Consider the following 21666-nt stretch of genomic DNA (forward strand, 5'->3'; position numbering starts at 1 on the left):
CTCTTTGGCTTCTCCCTCTGTCCCAGCCACTCAGGAGGGTCCCAGGCTCAGCTTAAGCAGGCTCAGCCTGAGCTCAGCCCAGCCAGGACCATCCTCAACACAACGAAATCTCCACAGGACAGAGCCCGGATCTCCCTCTGTGGACACTGAGGGATGAGCACTGTGCAGAAACAGGATTTAATCCAGGCCTAATTCCATGGATCTCACAGTTCAGGATCCCCTGGGCAGGACAAGGGCACTGCTGTGGCAGCAGGGCCCCAACAATTCCTGTTTGTGCTGCCCTGGATTCCCAACAATTCCAATTTCTGCTGCCCTGGATTCCCAACAATTCCTGTTTGTGCTGCCCTGGATTCCCAACAATTCCCATTTCTGCTGCCCAGGATTCCCAACAATTCCTGTTTGTGCCACCCTGGATTCCCAAAAATTCCCGTTTCTGCTCCCCAGGATTCCCAACAATTCCTGTTTGTGCCACCCTGGATTCCCAACAATTCCCATTTCTGCTGCCCAGGATTCCCAACAATTCCTGTTTGTGCCACCCTGGATTCCCAACAATTCCCATTTCTGCTGCCCAGGATTCCCAACAATTCCTGTTTGTGCCACCCTGGATTCCCAAAAATTCCCGTTTCTGCTCCCCAGGATTCCCAACAATTCCCATTTCTGCTGCCCAAGATTCCCAACAATTCCTGTTTGTGCTGCCCAGGATTCCCAATTCCCATTTGTGCTGCCCTGGATTCCCAACAATTCCCATTTGTGCTGCCCAGGATTCCCAATTCCCATTTGTCCTGCCCAGGATTCCCAACAATTCCCATTTGTGCTGCCCTGGGAGTGTCCCAGGAAAGGTTGGATGGGGCTTGGAGCACCCTGGGACACTGGGAAGTGTTGGGGTTGGAATGGGATGGGCTTTGAGGTCCCTTCCAACATAAACTGCTCCACCTGGGGAAGGGAAAAATCCAGGGAATGCTCAGAGTCCCTGGAGGGGCTCCAGGAGAGCTGGAGAGGGACTGGGGACAAGGGACAGAGGGACAGGAGCCAGGGAATGGCTCCCACTGGGAAAGGGGAGATTGGGCTGGGATCTTGGCAGGGAATTGCTGGCTGGGAGGGTGGGGAGGGGCTGGGCTGGAATTCCCAGAGCAGCTGTGGCTGCCCCTGGATCCCTGGCAGTGCCCAAGGTCAGGCTGGATCCACCTGGGATTAGTGGGAGGGGGTGGCAGTGGATGGGATTTGAGGTCCCTTCCCACCCAACCCATTCCATGAACATCCCAAGCAGCAATAAACTGAGATTTAGGTAGATCCCAGAATCCCAGAATCCTTACAGCTGGAAAAGCCCTCCTGGACCCTCCAGTCCCACCTGTGACCAAAACCCTTCATCCCAAAACACCCAACAGCAGGAACAGCCTGGCCTCATCCTGTGGATGCTGCAACAAAATCCCGGCTCAAAAATAACTTCAAAAATATTAAAAGAAGCAAATCCAGATGATCCCAAGCCCACTGCCAAGGACAGGATCCACAGGATGCAAATTCCAAGAGGAATCAGCAGAGCCACCCCCAGCCCTTCCCTGGCCACCAGTCTGGATCCTTCCCACCCCTCCTTGCCCAAGGTTTGAAACTCCCAGACTTCCAAATTACAACCCCAATTTTTAAAGAGCCCAAAATAAGCAGCAGATTGTACCAGGAAAAAAAAAAAAATTAAAAAAGGGCAATTAGAAAGTCAGAATTCCTCCAAGTTCTCGTTAGTAAAAGTTTTATATCCCCTCCAACATGTGGCACTCCAGGAGAAAACCTGGCAGAGGGAAAAATGCCCTGGGTCCACCTTTCCTGAACACAGCAACGTTTCAGCCGTGGCCAAGGTGGTTCCTATTAGGGGCTTTTTTCCATTTGAAATTTACTGGTTAATTTTATGGAAACAAATCAAGGGAGCTGCGTATTATAAATCTATTAAGGATAAAAAACGTAACTCTGCAAATAAAAATAAATAAAAAAAAATCCGGAAAAATCTCACACCTCCCCTCCAGCCCTTTCCAATTTTCATTTATGGGCCTTTTAAAAGGGAAGAGTGGAGCTGGGAGGTCTTCCCGGAGTGCCACACGTGTGGCATCCCTGCCCAGCCTCGGGAATGAGCAGCTTTATGGAGCCACCCCCTTCTCCAGGTGACCAACTCCACCTGCTACTGGAACAGGGAAAAAAAATCCCTTTTTTTACAGGGAATTCTCCTCTCCCTGCGGGATGGGGTTGGGAAGGGAAGCTGAAGGACAAAATTCCAAAGGGTTTTGACTGCTCTGCCTCCATCTGGAGTTAATGGGGCTGCACCTGCTTTTCACAAGGTGTGAACGTGACCCCACAGAGAGCTCAGAGGCTCCAGCACTGCCTTGATCCAAGGAAATGGATAAATCCAGGTGGGAAAAGGTTTGGGAGCAGAACATGAAACCCTCAGAGGTGGCCACGAGGTTCAGCCAGGCCAGGGGCTGGAGCTGCACCTGGGCTGGGGCAATCCAGCACAAATCCAGGCTGGCAGGGGGAAGGAAGGGATGGAGCAGCCCTGGCAGAGGGATTTGGGATGTGGTGGGTGAGGCTGGAATGGCCCTGCCCAGACCCCTCTGTGCCCTGGGCTGGTCCCAAAGGAAAGGTGGGAATTGTGTCCCTGTGCCCACCTGCAGAGCTGCCCCAGCCCTGGGGCCAACAGCAGGAGCACGTGGAGCTGCTGGAGAGAGCCCAGAGGAGAACCCGGAGCTGCTCCAGGGCTGGAGCCAGGCTGGGAGAGCTGGGAATGCTCCCCTGGAGAAGGGAAAAATCCAGGGAATCCTCAGAGTCCCTGAAGGGGCTCCAGGAGAGCTGGAGAGGGACTGGGGACAAGGGACAGAGGGACAGGAGCCAGGGAATGGCTCCCACTGGGAAAGGGGAGATTGGGCTGGGATCTTGGCAAGGAATTCCTGGCTGGGAGGGTGGGGAGGGGCTGGGCTGGAATTCCCAGATTTGCTGTGGCTGCCCCTGGATCCCTGGCAGTGTCCCAGGCCAGGTTGGACACTGAGGCTTGGATCCACCTGGGATCATGGGAGGCGTCCCTGCCCATGGAATTGATGATTTTTAAGGTCCTTTCCATCCCAATCCATTCTGGGATACTTTTGGATCCCCAGGACCACGTGGGCTAAAAGAACAAGGTCAGTCAAGGTCAGCACACCCAACCCTGAGGGTTTTCCATCAGCTTTGGTGGAATTTTTTTCCAGTGAAATCCCAGCTGACCCACAGCCTCTGCAGGGACAGGGATGTGTCAGGAGCAGAGGCTCTGGAGCAGCCTGGAACAACTCCATCCACAGCTCCTGGCTGACCTGGACATCCTGGATATCCCAAATTCCTCCTGGGAATTGCTCCTCACTGCAGGACAACTGGGCCTGCAGCTGGGACAGAGGAACTCCATGGGATGGGACAAGGGGCAGAGATGGCAGCGATTGCAGGAAATGGGGAAATAGGGGGAAAAAAAAGGGAAAACCCAGCATTCACCTGCCAATGTGTGAGCTCCACCCACAGCTCCCAAGGGCAGGAACAACCCCCAAACCCTTGGTCACAGCTGGGATCAAAGGGAATCGAAAAACCTGAGCTCCACTGAATTCCTACATTCAGCGTCCTCAATTTCATTCCTTACTGGGAGAGGAAAGAGTTCCCCCAGCTCCTGGGGATTTTACCGGGGTATTTGTTCCCTCAGAACCACATAATTTGGATTATTTTAGGCAATCAGCTGACAGCAGAGTGAGAAAATGACAGAAGAAAACTGCAGGCAGCCCCAAAAGCACCTTCCTGCCTCGTCCCAATCCGCATGCAGCACTGCTGGACTTGCCCAGAGCTCCCAGGAATGGATGCAGGGAACAATCCCACCTAAAAAATGTCCTTTCTTTCCCCCCAACACAGTGACTGGGAGAGGCCCTGCCAGAACAACACCAAAGATTTGCTTCTGCAAATAATCAGAAAAATCTTCAAGGACCTGGAGCCTCCTCATCCTCCAAATAAATTCCAAGCTGCCTTTTTCTTCCCTTTCCAAGTGGAGTGGAAAAGAGAGATCCTCCCTTCTCCCAAACTCTTAATAATGTTCTTCAAACGCTTTGGAGATGCTTCAAGAGAAAGCACTGAAGAAATATTAACCAGGATTTCATCCCAAAGCCTTGGAGCTCATTTCAGGGCTGGCTCCACATTCCAGCCTCATTCCCTGTTCCCAAATCCCTCCTGCTTTAAGGTGATGGGCGTTTGGGTGCTTCAAGAGGTTGGGAACCTCAAAAGCTTTGTCCTGCAGGGTTTATAAATCCCTTTTTTCCCTGCTTTGTGAGTGGAGCCACGGGTTTTCCACAGTCCCAGAGGGATATTCAGGAAAATCTGGCCGTGGATGATGCCCCTGTCCCAAGCCCGGAGCCTGAGAGCTCCTGGAGCTGCCGAGTCTGACACTAATGAAAAATAAGGAGCTCCCAGCACAGCTGCCATGCGAGGAAAACACCAAAAATGTGCTCCTAATTTCTCGCTCAGCTCCAAAGATTTGTGAGGACTTTGTGGAGCTACTGCAACGAGTTAGGAATGATGAAGTGCAAGGCTCCGGCTCGGGCCAAGCGGCGGAGGATGCAGACACTGCCTCGTTACTGCCCCGCTAATTGAGGTCCTGCTCGGCCCCGAACGCCGAGGGAGCAGCAGGAAAACGTCTGGGAGCTTTCCCTTTTCCAGCCATCCTTTAAAAAACACTTTATAAAATCCCGCCGTGCCACAGGAGGCAGCCCGGAATGAGCAGGGGGATTCTCAGCCGGCTCTTTCTTCCCTAAAATTGAAATATAAAGCTTGGGGAGCATGTTGGATGCCTGGATTTAGGGGAAAAACCCCACGGGATGTGGGAAATAATGGACTTTCCAAGCGCACCTTGGAAACCAGGCTCTGGTTCTTGTCGTGCCTCCGGGAAAGGAGGAGCAAGGATGGGTCCAGTTAAATGTTGGGAGAGTGGGAAAAGAGCTCGTGGAATTCTGTAGGAGACTTTACCAAGGTCTGGACAGGCCTTGGAGCAGCCTGGGATAGTGGGAGGTGTCCCTGAACATGGATGGGGTGGAAAGGGATGGGATTTAAGGTCCCTTCCAACCCAAACCATTCCATGATTCTGGAGCCCCTCTGCTCTGGAGCCAGGCTGGGAGAGCTGGGAATGTTCCCCTGGAGAAGGGAAAAATCCAGGGAATCCTCAGAGTCCCTGAAGGAGCTCCAGGAGAGCTGGAGAGGGACTGGGGACAAGGGACAGAGGGACAGGAGGCAGGGAATGGCTCCCACTGGGAAAGAGGGCAGGGATGGCTGGGATCTTGGGAATTAGGAATTGCTCCCCGTGAGGGAGAGAAGAAACAAATCCCTGCTTCTCTAAATGGATCCCATATTTTTCCAAATACTAAAAAAGTTCTCCTCAGCACTCCACAGCCCAGGATTTTCCCTCACTCTCTTGTATCTTTAGCCCTGACAATAAAATCCTCCAACCATTCCATTTCTACCATTCCCATGGATCCCTTCCCTGATTTTAGGAACGCCCCCCTCAGTCTATTCCCAAGAGTTTCATGTCAGGGAAGAAAAGCTTCCTCAAAATCTTTACAAAGAGACCTTCACCCCAAAGACGTGAAAGAAAACTCTTCTTCCCAATGGTTCCTTTTGGTGTTTAAGGCAAGCACTTCCTGGAACCAGGATTTCACCCCCGGGATTTCATGGATAGCTCCTTTTCCAAGGAGAAGTTTGCAGCTCACCCTCCCCTGCAGGAGGATCCCAAAATGTTATTTTTGTGAGCTGAGAGGAGAAACACCAGAGAGGGACGGGAACAAAATCCTACACAGATCCCACCAAAAATCTCCTGCAACTCCCTATCCTGGAAAAGAAAACACAGGACAATTCATTTGCAACTGGGAAAATCAAGATCAGAAAGAAGAAAATTCCTAAGAAGGAGAAGCAGCAGAAGAAAAATAAGAGCATTCCAAATAGAAGCTTTCAAAGAAGAAAAAGACAATCCCAAAGGAGAAAAAGAAGGCTCCAAAGAAGAAGAAGATGATGATTCCCAAGAAGAACATTCCCAAGAAGAAGATTTCAAAGATGATGATGATGATTCCAAAAAAGATTCTGAAGATGATTCCCAAGAAGGTTCCAAAGATTCAGAAGAAGATTCAGAAGATTCCCAAGAACAAGATTCCAAAGAAAAAGAAGCGGAAGAAGAAGAAGAAGAAGAAGAAGAAGAAGAAGAAGAAGAAGAAGAAGAAGAAGAAGAAGGAGAAGAAGGAGAAGAAGGAGAAGAAGGAGAAGAAGAAGAAGAAGAAGAAGAAGAAGAAAAAGAAGAAGAAGAAGAAGAAGAAGGAGAAGGAGAAGGAGAAGAAGGAGAAGATGATGATGATGATGATGATGATGATGATGATGATGATGATGATGATGATTCTCAAGAGGAAGAAAATTATTCCCAAGAGGAAGAAGAGCCTGAGGAAGGACAGTGTCCTCCCACCATTCCCAAGGGACATGGAATGCGGCTCCTAAGCCTTCTTCCAAGCATCCCCTGGGACACCAGACAGGATTCCTGCCCCTCCATGGCAGCTCCTGCCCTGCCCAGCCTGGAGCCGTGAGCTGGAGTAAATCCAGGTTTAAAAATGACCCCAGGATGCGGCACCGCAAGGAGGGGAAGGGAAGCTGGGTGCTCTCCTCACAGCGGGAGGAAATTCAAATTCCAGAGAGGGAAATGTGGAACAGAAGGAAAAGAAGGGATCAATGAACTCTCCTGAGGGCACCAAAAGAAGCCTGGCTTAAGGAGCAATTCCCTGAGCAGGGCTTAGGCCTGGCCTAAGGGAACGGAGAGACCTGGAGAGAGGGAAAAGTGGGAATGTGGAGTGGTGCAAATGTGAATCCACACATCAGCCACCAACGGGGCCTGGGAGGTTGTGGGGACAGCCGGGAATGGGAGCTGGAGCTCGGGAGGACACAGAGGCCACCAGGGAAGCCCTGGAACGAGAGGAAGGATCAGGGCTTTCATCGGGACGGACGGAAAAGCCACGCTGAGGATGTGAGATCTCCCCAGGAGACAGGGGAATTTGGGACTGGAAGGCGAATAAAAAGTGGGAAAGACCCAAAATGCTGAGTAGAAGAAATATCTCAACAAGTGTGTGAATTCCAGAGGGAGGAGAGATGGGATTCATCCATATCCCACACACAACAGCTCCAGGAGGAATGGTCAAACACCATCACTATCCCAGGAATTCAGGACCTCTAAAAAACATGGTCAAAATGTCCAGTTAGATGTTGGAATATCACGCTCTGGAGAAGACGGCCTTAAGAAAATTTGGAAAAATTCCTGAATTCATAGAATTCCCAGCTGGGCTGGGCTGGAAGGGACCTACAAAGGTCCTTTAGTCCAAACCCTGCCATGGGCAGGGACATCTTCCACTGAATCACATCCAGTCCAACCTGGCCTGGAAGGTTTCCAGGGATGGGGCATCCGCCCCTCTCTGGTAAATCCAGGGATTTCCCACCCTCGTTTTGAGGAAGTTACTCTTTAAATCTCATTTAAGTCAACTTTCCTGCAGTTCGAGCCCTCAGCCCTTGTGCCTCACAAAGGGCCCTGCCCTAAAATCTGCCCCCGTTTATGAGGGTACAGCAATCCCTGCTCCGGATCTCCTGACTGGGAAGTTTCAGGACTGGAGTTTGCCTGCCTGTGGGCAAACTGGGATGGAGTTTGATGGGATACTGGGACCCCACGGGGCAGTTTAACACAAGCCGTGGCAGACTCTGGTAAACAACTCCTGTGGTCTGTATTGAGAACAGATCTGGAAGCAGGAGAAGGGGCCCAGCAGGGGGGATTTGATCTGATCCATGACCAAAACCATTCCCATGCCCCAAGCCAGCCCTTCATGGGCTGACCAGTGAAGCAATCCCCCACAATTTACTCCTGCCATAAAGGGAGCCTTGTTTTCCCACAATCCTGGAGCCACCGTATCTGGGATCAATAAACGTCCTCAATAGCCACATAAAACTCCTTTCATCCCTTCTTCCCTCCAGAAAAGGTGGCAACTGCCACTCCAAATGGCCAATCCCACTGACCAAAGGGGCCCCGTGCCCACGCCTTGGGATCAACTCCCAGCCCCACCACGAAGTCCCGGAAAACAAGTGACTGCAGCTCCTCACCCCAAAAGCTGCGGCTCATGGCCTCGGCTTTATAGGTCCTCTGGAAAGAGTTACCAAAGATAAAACAATCTTTCCATCTTCTGATTTAAAAGGGACTTCTGGGCAGTGTCTGTCCTAAAACTCAATATAAATTTGCATTTCTCCCTGGAGGCTCCTCGTTCCAAAGGGTTCCCATTGGGCTTTAACAATGCCACTGCCCTTTTTTCGGGGAACAATGACAAATCCTTGTCCCCTTGATGGATGCTCGTTCCCTACAGAAGTCAACAGTAAAAATGTGAAAGGGTTCGGAGCATCCACGATGTTCCTACCAAATTCCTCAGGCTCCCCAGCCAGGCACGATTAAGGACTCGGCACAAGGAGTGAGGATGTGCTGAGAGAGATCCCAGTCTCACCAGAGAAGTCATCCCAGGTTCCTCCCAGCTCAGCAAAGCGGGGCTTTGCTCTTCTGGGGGGCTTTCAGCAGAGATTCCATCCCGAGTCTGCAAAGGGGGAACTCCAGAGGGAAACAATGAAAGGAAAAAGGGAATGGAGTTAAGGCACTTCGGAGCCTAACAAGGCACTGAGCTGTTACTCAGAAAACCATTCATCTTCTGAGGGAGCCACCAGCAACGGCCCTGCCGCGGCTCTGGAACCGCTGCCATCCTGGTGGGAGGTCCTGTCACACTTCCCAGGATTTACAGAGCCGCGGGAAGATAACGCCGAGCGCTGGGATCACCACGGGGAACGATTGTCTTCTCAGCAGAGAAGCAAAATTCCTCCCACCCCCTAACCCAGCCCTGGCAGCTCAGCCTGTCTAAAGCTGCAGGTGGCACCGCAATTCCAAACACCCTCCAGGAGGGATGGGGAGACCCCAGGAACAGAGGAGGAATTCCTACAGACCTGCAGGGAGTTCAGAGGGATGAGAGGTTCTGCAGAGCCTTCAGTGCCAGTCCCAAAACTCTCCCGGAAAAAAAGGAGCTCTGGGCCTCAGCAGAACCAAAATGGATTGTGCTGGACCCTCAGGAGTCATAATTAGTCTCTGTTGATAATTACAGACACTTAATGAGCTGATTAAAGCCACGATTTCTGACCAAGGAGACCCAAACCCAAGTTTCTGGTGTCCTTTGGAATAGGTCGTGTCCTCCTGAGGACTCAGCCCCAGATTCCCACTTTGCCATCCCTGTCCCTCAGGAAAAAATGAAACCTTGTTAAAATCCAGCAGGAACGTCCCACCCGTAACCGCCCATCCCAAACATCCACGGAAAGCTGCCGTTTCCAAAGGGTTTCACACCTTCCCACACCAGAACTGCTCCGGAGCAGCTGGAAAGCCAAACAATTCCGTGGATCTACCCCACCAAGGGCTGGGATGGGTCACTGGGAGCAGAACGAGCTCCGACTCCAGCGATTTCCCTTCCTGCCCTCGCCCTGCCCTCGGAAGCGCGGCGGCGATTTCCGTGGCGAGGATGTCGCCGAGGCTCCGGCGCCGGCCACCCGCTCCAGGAATTCCTGGGCTTGGGAACGCTCTGCCTGGCCAGGCCAACCCCCAGGAGAGCTGGAATGGCTCTGCTGGCGGAGGGGATGGCCCGAACCACGTGGGACCGGGCTGGGACAAAGCTCTGCCCCCACAGCAGCGGCTGCTCCTGGCCAAGAGCTCTGGGAAGGTCCAGGCAGGGAAAAATTCCCAGCTCCACCAGCTCAGATCTGCCTCCGACAGAGGGCCAACAAGGAAATCCTCCCAGTCAACATCTACAGGGAATCCTGGAACAGGCAGCGTGGGAAGGGAGCTTAAAGACCCTCCACTGCCACCCCTGCCACGGCAGGGACACCTTCCATGATCCCAGGTGGATCCAAGCCCAATGTCCAACCTGGACTTGGGATCCAGGGGCAGCCACAGCAAATCTGGGAATTCCAGCCCAGCCCCTCCCCACCCTCCCAGCCAGGAATTCCTTGTCAAAATCCCATCTAAACCTATTTTTTTTTCCACTTTGAAGCCAAAACCTGGACGTCTCACCTTCCATCCCACCTGCCCAGGTTTAGATCAGTCAAACCCAAGCTGAGCAGACACCGCAATGATCCATGGAAAACATGAAAGCAGAACAAAAATGAATAAACTCCACATTTTCTCCTCTCATCCAGTTTTTCTTTGCACCAGGAGCACGTTCCCCATCACCACCGTTTGTCCCAGCACCTGGTTCTTTCCCTAAAGGATGATTTTCCTTGGACACTTGGCATTGCAGGAATATCCTGAAATATTCCTCAGCCTCCAGCTCACAATAAAAAACTTTAACCCTAAATATTTAACCGAGGCACCTTTACTTGCTTTGTATAAACCAAAAATGACAGCTTTTGATGCAAAACTCGGGGGTTTTGTTCTTAGTTGTGGGTTGGGCTTTTAGGACAGCAAATAAAGATCGCACCAGGTAAGAATAAAACAATGAAATTCCCAATAAAATCGAAAAAAATGACAACCCCAAGGAATGATGGGGATGGAAACTGTGCCCAGAAAAAAAAAAAAAAAAAAGGAATTTCTGCTGCTCCCGCTTTGAAGAGTTTTTCACATCCCTCTCTATAGGATCAGAGCACTCAATTTATATAAAACAAATGTACAAACAGGCTGGGAGAGGCTTTGGGAAGCGTTGGGAGCAGAAAGGAGGAGTTCCCACGATAAGGCAAACGGGAGAAGCCATCGGACACGGCGACAGAGGGATTCTGACACTCCATGTGCAGTAGGTTTTAATTATGTTGTAATAAGGAGCTATATATGTGCACTTTTCATGATTTACTAGATGGCTTCTTTAAATTCTAAGCCAAGCTGTGTTTTTTTGGTTTTTTTTTTTTTTTTTTTTAAGAAAAAACCCTCAGTTTTTAAAAAAATAATTAAAAATAGAAACGGTGCTGCAGAGAACATTTGGAAAATTTTTCGGAGTCGATTGTTTATTGGGACTCCAACTGATTTTAATGAAAAATATGGTTATAATTTGAAAAAAAGCAGCACTTTTATGTTTTGCATAAGGAAAAGGCCCTACAATGCAACCTCCAGGGCACTTCTGGAATCAAAAAAAAAATAAAAAAAATAAAAAAAATAAAAAAAAAAACAAAAATCTCAAATGGTCGCCGGGGCTCGCCGGCCAAACCCCCTCCTGGAAACCCCAAAGATGTGGGTTCCAAAGTATTCCAAGCATCCACAACAAGTGAAACTGGATGTAGGGAAGTATGTTCCCAACATCTCCTTCTGTTTCTGGTGAAACTGGAACCAGATGACCCCGAGCAGCGCGTTTGTGTGCTGGGGTCATTAAGCAGCTGCAGATGCGGCCCCGCTGCGGCGCTGATGGCTTCCATCCCGCTCCGCGGAAAGGTCATCCCGGGGCCAAGGCGGGATCATCCCGCCCTTCCCAGCGTCCCGGCACAGCCCCCAGGCTGGGCAGGGCTCAGCCTGGAGGTCTCTGGGGAGCACAGCCCCAGGGAGAGGCGCAGGACACCTCGCTGGGGCCGGGATGGTGGAGGAGGCACCCGGGCCCTCCTCCCGGTCTCTCTCCTGTGGCTGTGTTGGTTTTCCCAGCTTCTCCAGAGACTGAGAGGCATTTCAAAAGGTTTCGTTCCATTGTCAGATGTCACCAGGTGACACAAGCAGAAACGACGCAGCACAGCCTTGGTCACGATGAAGAGACTCATTTATTTCCTCTGACTCCAATCTTTTATAGTTCTCAAAAGATGCCAGTGGATTGGAGGGTGAACGTGCCACCTCTCCAACGACACTGGACAAACTACCTGTACATCAAATTTCTCCGCCTCTGTGAAAGAATGCAAAACAACAGGTTGTTTACAGAAAGTTGTGTGGGAAAGCTCTCTACAAGAATGTAAACTCAGAAGGCTTTAGAAAACTCTTGATGACTAAAGCAACAATCAGTCTCCATGAAGGGTGAGACATAAGAGATGTAAAACTCAATGCCATTCCATCAGAAGCCAGCCCATTTCCTGGTTACAACACCTTATAAATGTTTTTCAGCCTGTTAGCTTTTGCCACACGATGCTGCTAAAATACTCCTACCACCAATCACCAATATTTTTACCCCACGTGGTCCTGCTACAACACATCTCTCACACTTCTAATTCTCAAAAATATCTATTCTTTTTGCAAGGCCAGCTTTTGAAGCTTGTTAGAACTTGTTTCTAGTTCAACCTCTCTCTCAACAACGCCATCTCTATTCCATGGCCTTGCTAAATCAACCTTTTCTCAGTGTCTGCGTGCAGAGGTACAAGACTGTGCGAGGTTCTCTGTCGGGCTTTGAGAATTACAAAATTTGTACATTTGAGAATGTACAAATCCATTTCTCCCGTGGGTGGTTCTCCCACATGGCCTTTCCCTGCTCGTGCCACCTCAACAGCCGTCCCAGTTTGGTTCCCTGGCTCTGTGAGGTCACAGGAGAGGTGTCCAGGCAACCCTGAAGTGGTGCTGCCCTCACCTTCCACAGGAACTTGGGCTTTCCTCCCCTTTTCCAGTTCATTCGCAGGAAACCAGGACACCTCTGAAGATTTCTCCACGGAAAGGGCACTCAGGCCTTGGAAGTGCCCAGGGAGGTTTGGATTTGCCATCCCTGGAGGTGTCCAAGGAATTCCTGGACTCAGTGCCAAGGTGGGGGTCAGGCACAGCTTGGACTGGATGATCCTGGAGGGCTTTTCCAACCTCAGGGATCCCGGGATTCTGTGGCTGTGTTAAGGTGGGATATTAAGGGGAAATCCTTCCCTCTGAGGGAGGTGAAGCCCTGGCACAGATTCCCAGATTTCCTGTGGCAGCCCCTGGATCCCTGGCAGTGCCCAAGGCCAGGTTGGACACCGGGGCTTGGAGCAGCCTGGGATAGTGGGAGCTGTCCCTGCCCGTGGAACCAGATGATCTTTAAGGTCCCTTTGCACCAGACCATCCCATAATTGTCTGATCAAACAAACCACACCGAGTTCAGCAGGAGCTGAGGTTCTCCAGACATCAAAGGGTTGGAGACTTCACCCCTTCACTCCAGAACCACCATCCCCTAAAGGCCACAAACCCCAAAATCAGCACCCCTGGGCCGGTGCCCACTTGGAAAAATTCAGTTTTACAACCAGCAGCCACCTTTTCTCCCACTCTTCTTTTTTTTTTTTTTTTTTGTTTTTTGTTTTTTGTTTTTGACAGCTGAAACTCAAATAACCACGACTTGATCACAACTGTGCAAAAATATAGAAATGCATAAAAATTAGGAATAAACCAGCGCCACCAATAGTCCACACAAACACAACACCCACACATCTTAAAGAGCACCAGTTCCATCAAGCTGAAAATAATTAGGAGGCAAATCAGTGGGGAGAAAGAACGTAATCAGAAAAATATGAAGCCTAATTGAAAATTGTTTAAGAACATTTTAACGAGATGCTCCAGAAGCCACAATCCCACAACTGAGCGGGGCGGCCACGCTGGTTAAAAGGCAAACCTGGCACAGATGGGAGTTAAAGAGGCCATAAAAAAAACAGGGAAAAAAGAAAAAGGGGACATGACAAATGGAATAAAGGGAAAAGCTCGGGCTGACAAAGGGAAATCTGGTGTTGGGATGTGCAGGGGCTGATATGGGAAGCAAGAGATGCAGGGAGAAATAATGGGCTGGTAAAGTTTATCCTTGATTTCTTTTTTTTTGGGAACATCGAAACAATCCAATGGATTCTTCCCCTAAAAGGGGAATTTTTGGATGTGTTCAAGGCCAGGCTGGATGGAGCACTCTGGGACAGCAGAGGTGTCCCTGCCCGTGGCAAGGGGTGGAATGAGATGGGATTTATGGTCCCTTCCAACCCAAACCACTCAGGGATTCCATTAATTTAATTTTTCCCCTGAAAAACTGGGGGGGAAAAAAAAAAATCTCAGTTTTGTGAACAGCTGAGAGAGGTCACGGAATCACAGCCGTGGAGATCACAGATCCCTTTGGATTGCAATCCAGTGGCAGCTAAATCACATTCTGGATGAGCAGATTGTCCAGCTCAGGTGTACAACCACAGAAATGTTGGTGTGACTCCACCTGAAAGGCTGGACGTGGTTCTGCCATCCAAATCCCAGAGGTTTGCTGGAAAACCTCTCGTTTCAAACCCCAGCAGATGCCCAGACTGGAAAACTGGGAGATTTTCCATTGGGAAGCTGATTTGTAAGTACAGCAAAGGTTAGTGAGGTCTAAGTCCCCAGATTCACAGTTTAGTGCCACAAAATCAACCCCAGGAGGCCAAAGAAAGCCAAAAATTTGGGAATTAGGTCCAGGTTATTCTCCAGGAGGGGGAATTAGTGGCCAGTGCAAAGTACCTGAACATTTGGAGAGAGCAGGAGACTGAAGAATATCCTGGCAATTATTTTCCACTGATTGAATCTGCAATCCTTTAGGGAACGAAGGGAATAAATAAACATTAATAAAAGAGGGAGCAGCAACAAAGCAGAAAGACAGCGAGCAGACAGGCAGGGAAAATTCCTGAAAAGGGGAAGCAAAGAAGGCAGAAAGCTGACAAAAAACATGGGATTAAGGAATTTGTACAACTGAAGGTAGCAAGAAAAGGGAAATTAAACCCAGAATCGCACAGCTGGCAGGACTGGGCTGGACATGAGGCACAAGGACAAGTGCAAGGTCCTGCACCGGGGTCAGGGCAACAAATCCAGGCTGGGAGGAGAAGGGATTGAGATGAGATGAGATGAGCTGAGGAGGATTTGGGATGTGGATGAGGCTGGAATGGCCCTGCCCTGACCCCTCTGTGCCCTGGGCTGATGCCAAAGGAAAGGTGGGAATTGTGTCCCTGTGCCCACCTGCAGAGCTGCCCCAGCCCTGGGCCCAACAGCAGGAGGACGTGGAGCTGCTGGAGAGAGCCCAGAGGAGAACCCGGAGCTGCTCCAGGGCTGGAGCCAGGCTGGGAGAGCTGGGAATGTTCCCCTGGAGAAGGGAAAAATCCAGGGAATGCTCAGAGTCACTGAAGGGGCTCCAGGAGAGCTGGAGAGGGACTGGGGACAAGGGACAGAGGGACAGGAGCCAGGGAATGGCTCCCACTGGAAAAGGGGAGATTGGGCTGGGACCTTGGCAAGGAATTGCTGGCTGGGAGGGTGGGGAGGGGCTGGGCTGGAATTCCCAGAGCACCTGTGGCTGCCCCTGGATCCCTGGCAGTGCCCAAGGCCAGGTTGGATCCACCTGGGATAGAGGGAGGTGTCCCTGCCATGGATGGGGTGGCACTGGATGGGATTTAAGGTCCCTCCCAGCCCAACCCGTTCCATGATTCCATGAAATGCCAGAGTTTCAAGGCCTAGAGATGAGAAAATCATCATTGTTACACCTTGAGTTGTTTCTGCCCCTGGAGCAAACCCAGAGCACAGAGCTGACACCGCTGGGCCCTGGCTGGGCTCAGCGTGCTGAACTCTCAGACTTTGTGAACACTGAAATCTTCTCATTTAAAATGAATTTTCCTATAAAAAATCTTGTGCTTTTCAAGCTGCCCAAACACCTCGGTCTGGAGTGAGAACAGACAGAGAACCCTTAACCCTGGAAATGGTTTGGTGAGGGGAAAAAATGTAAATATACAGAAGAACAAAGAGCAAAAATTCAGAGAGGGGCACCGAGGCCACGTCTCATCCTTCATGGCCCCAGCTGATACCAGCTGTGGGATCATTCCCAAAATAAATCCATGCCCGAGACAACCAAAAAACGCTTTCTGACTCAGCCAAGCCCTGTGTCCAAGGCCACCCTCTCCCCCAGGGTCAGGCTCCTCCATGAGTCAGAGCTTGATTCCTTTTCCCGTAACGCAGCAAGTTCAGCACTCCAAGAATTTCCAAGTTTCATCAAAATCCATAAACACATTTTATTCCATCCAGGAGAACATTGAACTTGGCGGCACCGAGCGCCGCGGCCGTGGCCGCGAGTCAAGAAAAATCCTCTTTGGAAGAGTCAGAAACGTCTCCCAGGAGTGAAATGAAGGAGGTCTGGAAAATGGGCATCTCCCCTGAACACAGCCACCCTTCGTCATAAACAAAATATCCATAAAAAGCCGGCAATTATTCCCTATTTCCGTTAACGGCCTGTTAAAAACGCCTGGTTCCAGCGGGAGCGCCGAGCTCCTGGACAACTTGGCACAGGGAGGCACCCCTGGATTAACAGCTCACCCAGGGCCACACAGGGAGTGTTATCAGAGCCCAAATCACAGCTCCCAGATCCTTGGCTGCCCCAGCTGGAGCTCAGCTTCCCGTTCCCTTTCAACCCCTCTCGGCTTTTGAAATTTGGTCTTCGCCACAAGAATAAAAACAAGTTTGAATCCGCTGTCCCTACGTGAGGCTTCAGGATCAGGGAGCTCAGGTAGTGCTGGATCCCAAACAAGGCCGACGAGGAGCTGGCCACTGAGGAATGCCCGCCTCGAGGTCAGGGGTTGTGGTTGGAACTTTGGGGTTTAGAGAAAATGACTCGTTGGGATTGCCAAGGTTCTCCAGGGATGATGCAATGGCCACCACGAGCCGGGACGGATCATCCCTGGAGGTCTTCACTCCACTCCCAAACCCTGACCCAGCTTTGACCTTCAACTCCTCAAGCCCTGGCTGCTTGTTTTAAACAGTGGCTACAGTCGGTGTTCTCTAAACACAAACCAAAACCCCCTTCTTGGACAAATCAAATAAATCCCTCAAGCCCCACAAATCCCGTTTCCAACACCGATAAAGATTCCAATCTTTGTCCAGTTCCAGCAAGGTGGGGACAACCCCTGCACAAACCCAAAGGTGAACGTTCTGTGGCCTGAAGTTCTGCAGGTGGAGCCAAACCAACACCTGCCACGAGGACGTTCCAGAGGGATCGCTCAGCACCTGGCTTCCCTTGGAATCTTTTGCCTGAACTGTTCCATTCCACATCCTGAAAGGTGCAGCAGCTCAGGAGGAAAGGGCAAAAGACTTAAGTAAAAATTTTATTTTTAAATAAAATTCACTCCCGACAAAGGTGAGAGAGGAAAGCAGCTCCCTGTGTTCCCGTACGGAATTTGGCCATAAGAAAATCCATTCCTTTCGGACATCCTGAATCCATTGGAACTGATTTCACATCAAAACTTATTTAACTCCATCCTGTCCAGACACTCTGTGCACCCTGAGGTGTTTCTAAGGGATCCTGGCAGAGGTTTTCCAGAGAAGCTGTGGCTGCCCCTGGAAACTGTGGATCCCTGGAAGTGTCCAAGGCCAGGCTGGGCACTGGGGTTTGGATCCACCTGGGACAGTGGGAGGTGTCCCTGCCCATGGGATGAGATGATCCTTAATGTCCCTTCTGACCCAAACCTCTCTGTGATTCCCTGGATTCTTGCTCTAAAAGGGGAATTTTTGGATCCAGGCTGGATGGAGCACTCTGGGACAGTAGAGGTGTCCCTGCCCATGGCAAGGGGTGGAATGAGATGGGATTTATGGTCCCTTCCAACCCAAACCACTCAGGGATTACATTTTTTTTTTTTTTCCTGAAAAACTGGAAAAAAAATCTCAGGAAGTCTGCAGCTGACAGGCTGTGCCACACCCAAACCAGAGGTATTCCACATTCCTGATGCTCCAAAGCCATCAAACAGCATTTTTTGCAGCTGTCTCAGGGGAGCATCTCAGTGCCCCATGTTTGTTACCGATCCTGGTTTCCTACAATAAAAACCCAACATCCAGGAGGTCCCAAGGGCCTCTGATCCACGTCCATCCCGGGCAGCTCCTGGGCACGGGGAGCGCTCGGATCTCCACGGGGGAAAGCCCCAATCCTGCCCTCCCCTCCTTGGGAATGGTCAGGAATGAGCTGCCCTTCCCAGACTGCAGCACCAGCAGCCAGAGAGGGAGCCCAGCCCCGCTGAAGGCCAGGGAATCCTTTCCTGGTAATTATCCTCATGCCCTGCTCCCGGGGCTGCTCCGGCAGCACCTCACAGCCAGCCAATAAAACCTCGGGAACGGCGCCGAATTCCTACACAAAGCGCAGGACTGAGGAGTGGCTTCACCTCTGCAAGGGCTTCCTTCGTCTTTCCAATAATCCCCCTGAGGCCCAAAGCTTTCCCTGGAGACCTGCACAGGCTGGGATGAGGGATGAGAACAGAGCAGGTCCCATCCCTGTCACCCCAGCAGAGGGTCCGACCCAGGGGACACCTGAGCCACCACAGGTCACCAGGAGATGGGAGCCAATTCCCTAAAAAACAATGAATTTCCATTTTAACTGGATTTTTAGGATCTCAGGGAGGCAACCTAAGATGGAATTTTTCCAATGACATCGTCACCAACTTTGATACCAGATGTAGAATAAAGTCCTGAACCCAGTGTGAGCGACCTTCACCTTCTAAAATTCTGAGGTTTTGGTGTTTCTGGCCCCCATTTATCTCCCAGCCTCACCTCATCCCAAATCCTGCCAGTTCCCAGCAAATGTCCAAGTGGTAAATCGGGAAAACACAAATAAAACCAACCAGCATCAACAGTTCCAGGTGATCAGAGCCCTCATTGGGTCCATGGGTGTCGCCCTGATTTTTTAAGATTCTCTAAAGCCTTCTGCATTTACGTTCTTGTGGCAAACTTTCTCACACAGCTTTCTGTAAATAACTTATTGGTTTGCATTCCTCCACAGAGGAGGAGAAATTTGATGGACTGGTGGTTTGTGCAGTGTCGTTGGAGAGGTGGCACCTTCACCCCCCAATCCACTGGCACCTTTGGAAAACTATAAATGATTGGAGTCAGAAAATAAATAAATTAGTCTTTTGCCGTGACAATAGCAGCAGCTGGTGTCATTCTTTCTCGTGTCCTTTTCTCTTTTCTTTTCTCGTGTCGTGACCCATGGGTAACTTTCCATGAGGCCCATGAGCTGCTCCTCATCAGGTGCACATCATGCACATGATGAGGGGTGTTAGGACAGCACCTCCTGGACTGTTTGCAGTGGGTCCCTCCTGGCTCTGGTGGCACAAAGCCTCGGACCCAGTGAGCCAGCACAGGTCACCACGGCCCAACAACCTCAGCTTGGTGCCACGGCCTGCGTGACACGGGGCTGTGAGGTCATAGGCTGGACTCAACCATCTCAGAGGTCTTCTCCAGCCTAGTTAACTCCATGATTCCGTGTGATCCTGGAGGCCTTTTCCAGCCTTGATCATCCCGTGAGAAGCAGTGCTGGAGGGCAGCAACGAGGTGACCCACACCAGGCTTTACCAAATCCCAAGAGTCCACAATAAGTTCTGGAGAACTTCCTGCCTGGTTTAGTTTTCCATCCGCTGCCAAACAGAGCCCAGAGATTTCTATTTGCACCCTGGTATTTGGCAAGGGCAAGGAATATTTCCTAGTGGGAAAATAAAAAAAAAAAAAAAAAAAAAAAAAAAAAATAGACCTTCCATTCACACTGAAACATCTCCTGGACATCCCTGTGGGCCTAATTCCCAGAACACCGAAATCCAAACCTCCAAATGGGAAAAATACACTGATTACCTGCCAGGAACCTCAGGAGGGGCAAGCCAAGCCCTAATAACAGCCTGTGTTCCCATCTGGCCTCCACAGAGCAGCTGGGAAAATGTCCCTGCTCGGAGCTGGACCGGCTCATCACGGTAATTGCCTCGGAATTAATTAAATGTTCCTCTCTGCAGCTGCACAGAACGTTCACGTGGATCATTCCCTGATTGCACTGACAATTCCCTGGAATGGATGGGACCATCGGACCCAGCTGGACTCCACGATCCCTGTGGGCCCCTTCCAACACTCCGTCTGTGAAGAATTTGCATCTAAATATTCATATTTTAGGCTAAAATTCTGAATATTCATTTCAGAATTGTGAAAGCCAATTCACCCTCAAAATAATTAAAACATCAGAGGGGAAGAATGGCTTCCCACTTCCAGAGGGCAGGGAGAAATGGGATATTGGGAAAGGAATTGCTGGCTGGGAGGGTGGGGAGGGCCTGGATGGAATTCCCAGATTTGCTGTGGCTGCCCCTGGATCCCTGGGAATGCCCAAGGCCAGGTTGGGCTTGGATCCACCGGGGACAGTGGGAGGTGTCCCTGGGATGGGATGGGATGGGATGGGATGGGATGGGATGGGATGGGATGGGATGGGATTTAAGGTCCCTCCAATCCAAACCATCCTGGGATTCTGGGAGATGGGAGCTGTGCTTGGCTGAGGAGCAGCTGTGCGTGGAGATTTGGGGATCTTCCAGAGGTGCAAATGTGTCCTTCCGAAGCCACTCCCCGTGACCTCGTTCTCCTCTGGAATTCTTTCAGGGTTCCTTCACGTCTCAGCTGTGACTCCGAGCAGGGCAGTAAAAAGTGGAACGTTTCGCTCTAAAATTGAAACATTTTGCTGAGCCTAATCAAAGCAACTCCTGATGATTATGTAAAACCCCGTCCCAGGCCTTCAAACGAGTTCCTCAGCGCCGGCTCCGCTCGAGCTCCGTGCCTAATCACCCCTGGAAGGAGCAGGAGCTGCGGGTGTTGAAAGGGAACAGCTCGAGCTTGGCCGGGGCAGCCGGCGACCGCGAGTGTTGAAACTCGCGGGGAACACGAGCACAGCTTTGATCCCAAACTTCCCCAGCTCGGGACTCACCGAGGGCGCTGAGCAGACAACAGGCAAAGAAAGGAGGTTTTGGAGAGACTTCAGAGCTTGTGACGGCGGTGTCGCAGCTGTCATCTCATGGAAGCCTGGCTCTGTGGAATTCCCGGCACAGAAATGGGATCCAGGTCAACACAATCCCTTCCCTCTCATCCCCAGAACCTCTCTGGGTTCCTCAGCTTCTTCCAAACTGGGTCACTCGTGGAAAGGAGCAGAACAGGCTGAGATGCAGCCAAGGGAGTGTGGAAAGGATTTGGGGCCGATGAAAATCTTGGCATGCTCCTCGTTTTCTCTCAGGACAATGTGGAGATGGAGCTCCATGGAATTCCCAACACAAAAATGGGATCCAGGTCAGCACAATCCCTTCCCTCTCATCCCCAGAACCTCTCTGGGTTCCTCAGCTTCTTCCAAACTGGGTCACTCGTGGAAAGGAGCAGAACAGGCTGAGATGCAGCCAAGGGAGTGTGGAAAGGATTTGGGGCCGATGGAAATCTTGGCATGCTCCTCGTTTTCTCTCAGGACAACGTGGAGATGGAGCTCCATGGAATTCCCAGCACAAAAATGGGATCCAGGTCAGCACAATCCCTTCCCTCTCATCCCCAGAACCTCTCTGGGTCCCTCAGCTTCTTCCAAACTGGGTCACTCGAGGAAAGCAGCAGAACAGGCTGAGATGCAGCCAATGGAGTGTGGAAAGGATTTGGGGCTGATGGAAATCTTGGCATGCTCCTCGTTTTCTCTCAGGACAATGTGGAGATGGAGCTCCATGGAATTCCCAGCACAAAAATGGGATCCAGGTCAGCACAATCCCTTCCCTCTCATCCCCAGAACCTCTCTGGGTTCCTCAGCTTCTTCCAAACTGGGTCACTCGTGGAAAGGAGCAGAACAGGCTGAGATGCAGCCAAGGGAGTGTGGAAAGGATTTGGGGCCGATGGAAATCTTGGCACGCTCCTCGTTTTCCCTCAGAAGGACAACATGGAGATGGAGCTGC

General features: G+C 50.9%; 1 protein-coding gene and 1 long non-coding RNA gene across 3 annotated transcripts in view; one reads left to right on the plus strand and one right to left on the minus strand.

Moving 5' to 3' along the window:
* Positions 1-21666, minus strand: part of EXOC6B (exocyst complex component 6B) — a 332472-nt gene that overhangs the window by 198343 nt on the left and 112463 nt on the right. Inside the window, exon 7 of one of the 2 annotated variants that reach the window (XM_053941958.1) lies at positions 14444-14515. The exons of the other annotated variant lie outside the window; for it this stretch is intronic. Within the exon in view, the coding sequence (XP_053797933.1) occupies positions 14444-14515 (72 nt within the window). The remainder of the gene's footprint in view (positions 1-14443; positions 14516-21666) is intronic. 2 annotated transcript variants of the gene reach the window in all.
* On the plus strand, positions 12554-17097 carry LOC128787659 (uncharacterized). Its single transcript, XR_008430777.1, has 3 exons — positions 12554-12763; positions 15989-16094; positions 16841-17097. It is a non-coding gene; the product is annotated as an uncharacterized LOC128787659 (long non-coding RNA).

Source organism: Vidua chalybeata, chromosome 4 (assembly GCF_026979565.1).
Source record: "Vidua chalybeata isolate OUT-0048 chromosome 4, bVidCha1 merged haplotype, whole genome shotgun sequence".
NCBI classification, from domain to species: domain Eukaryota; kingdom Metazoa; phylum Chordata; class Aves; order Passeriformes; family Viduidae; genus Vidua; species Vidua chalybeata.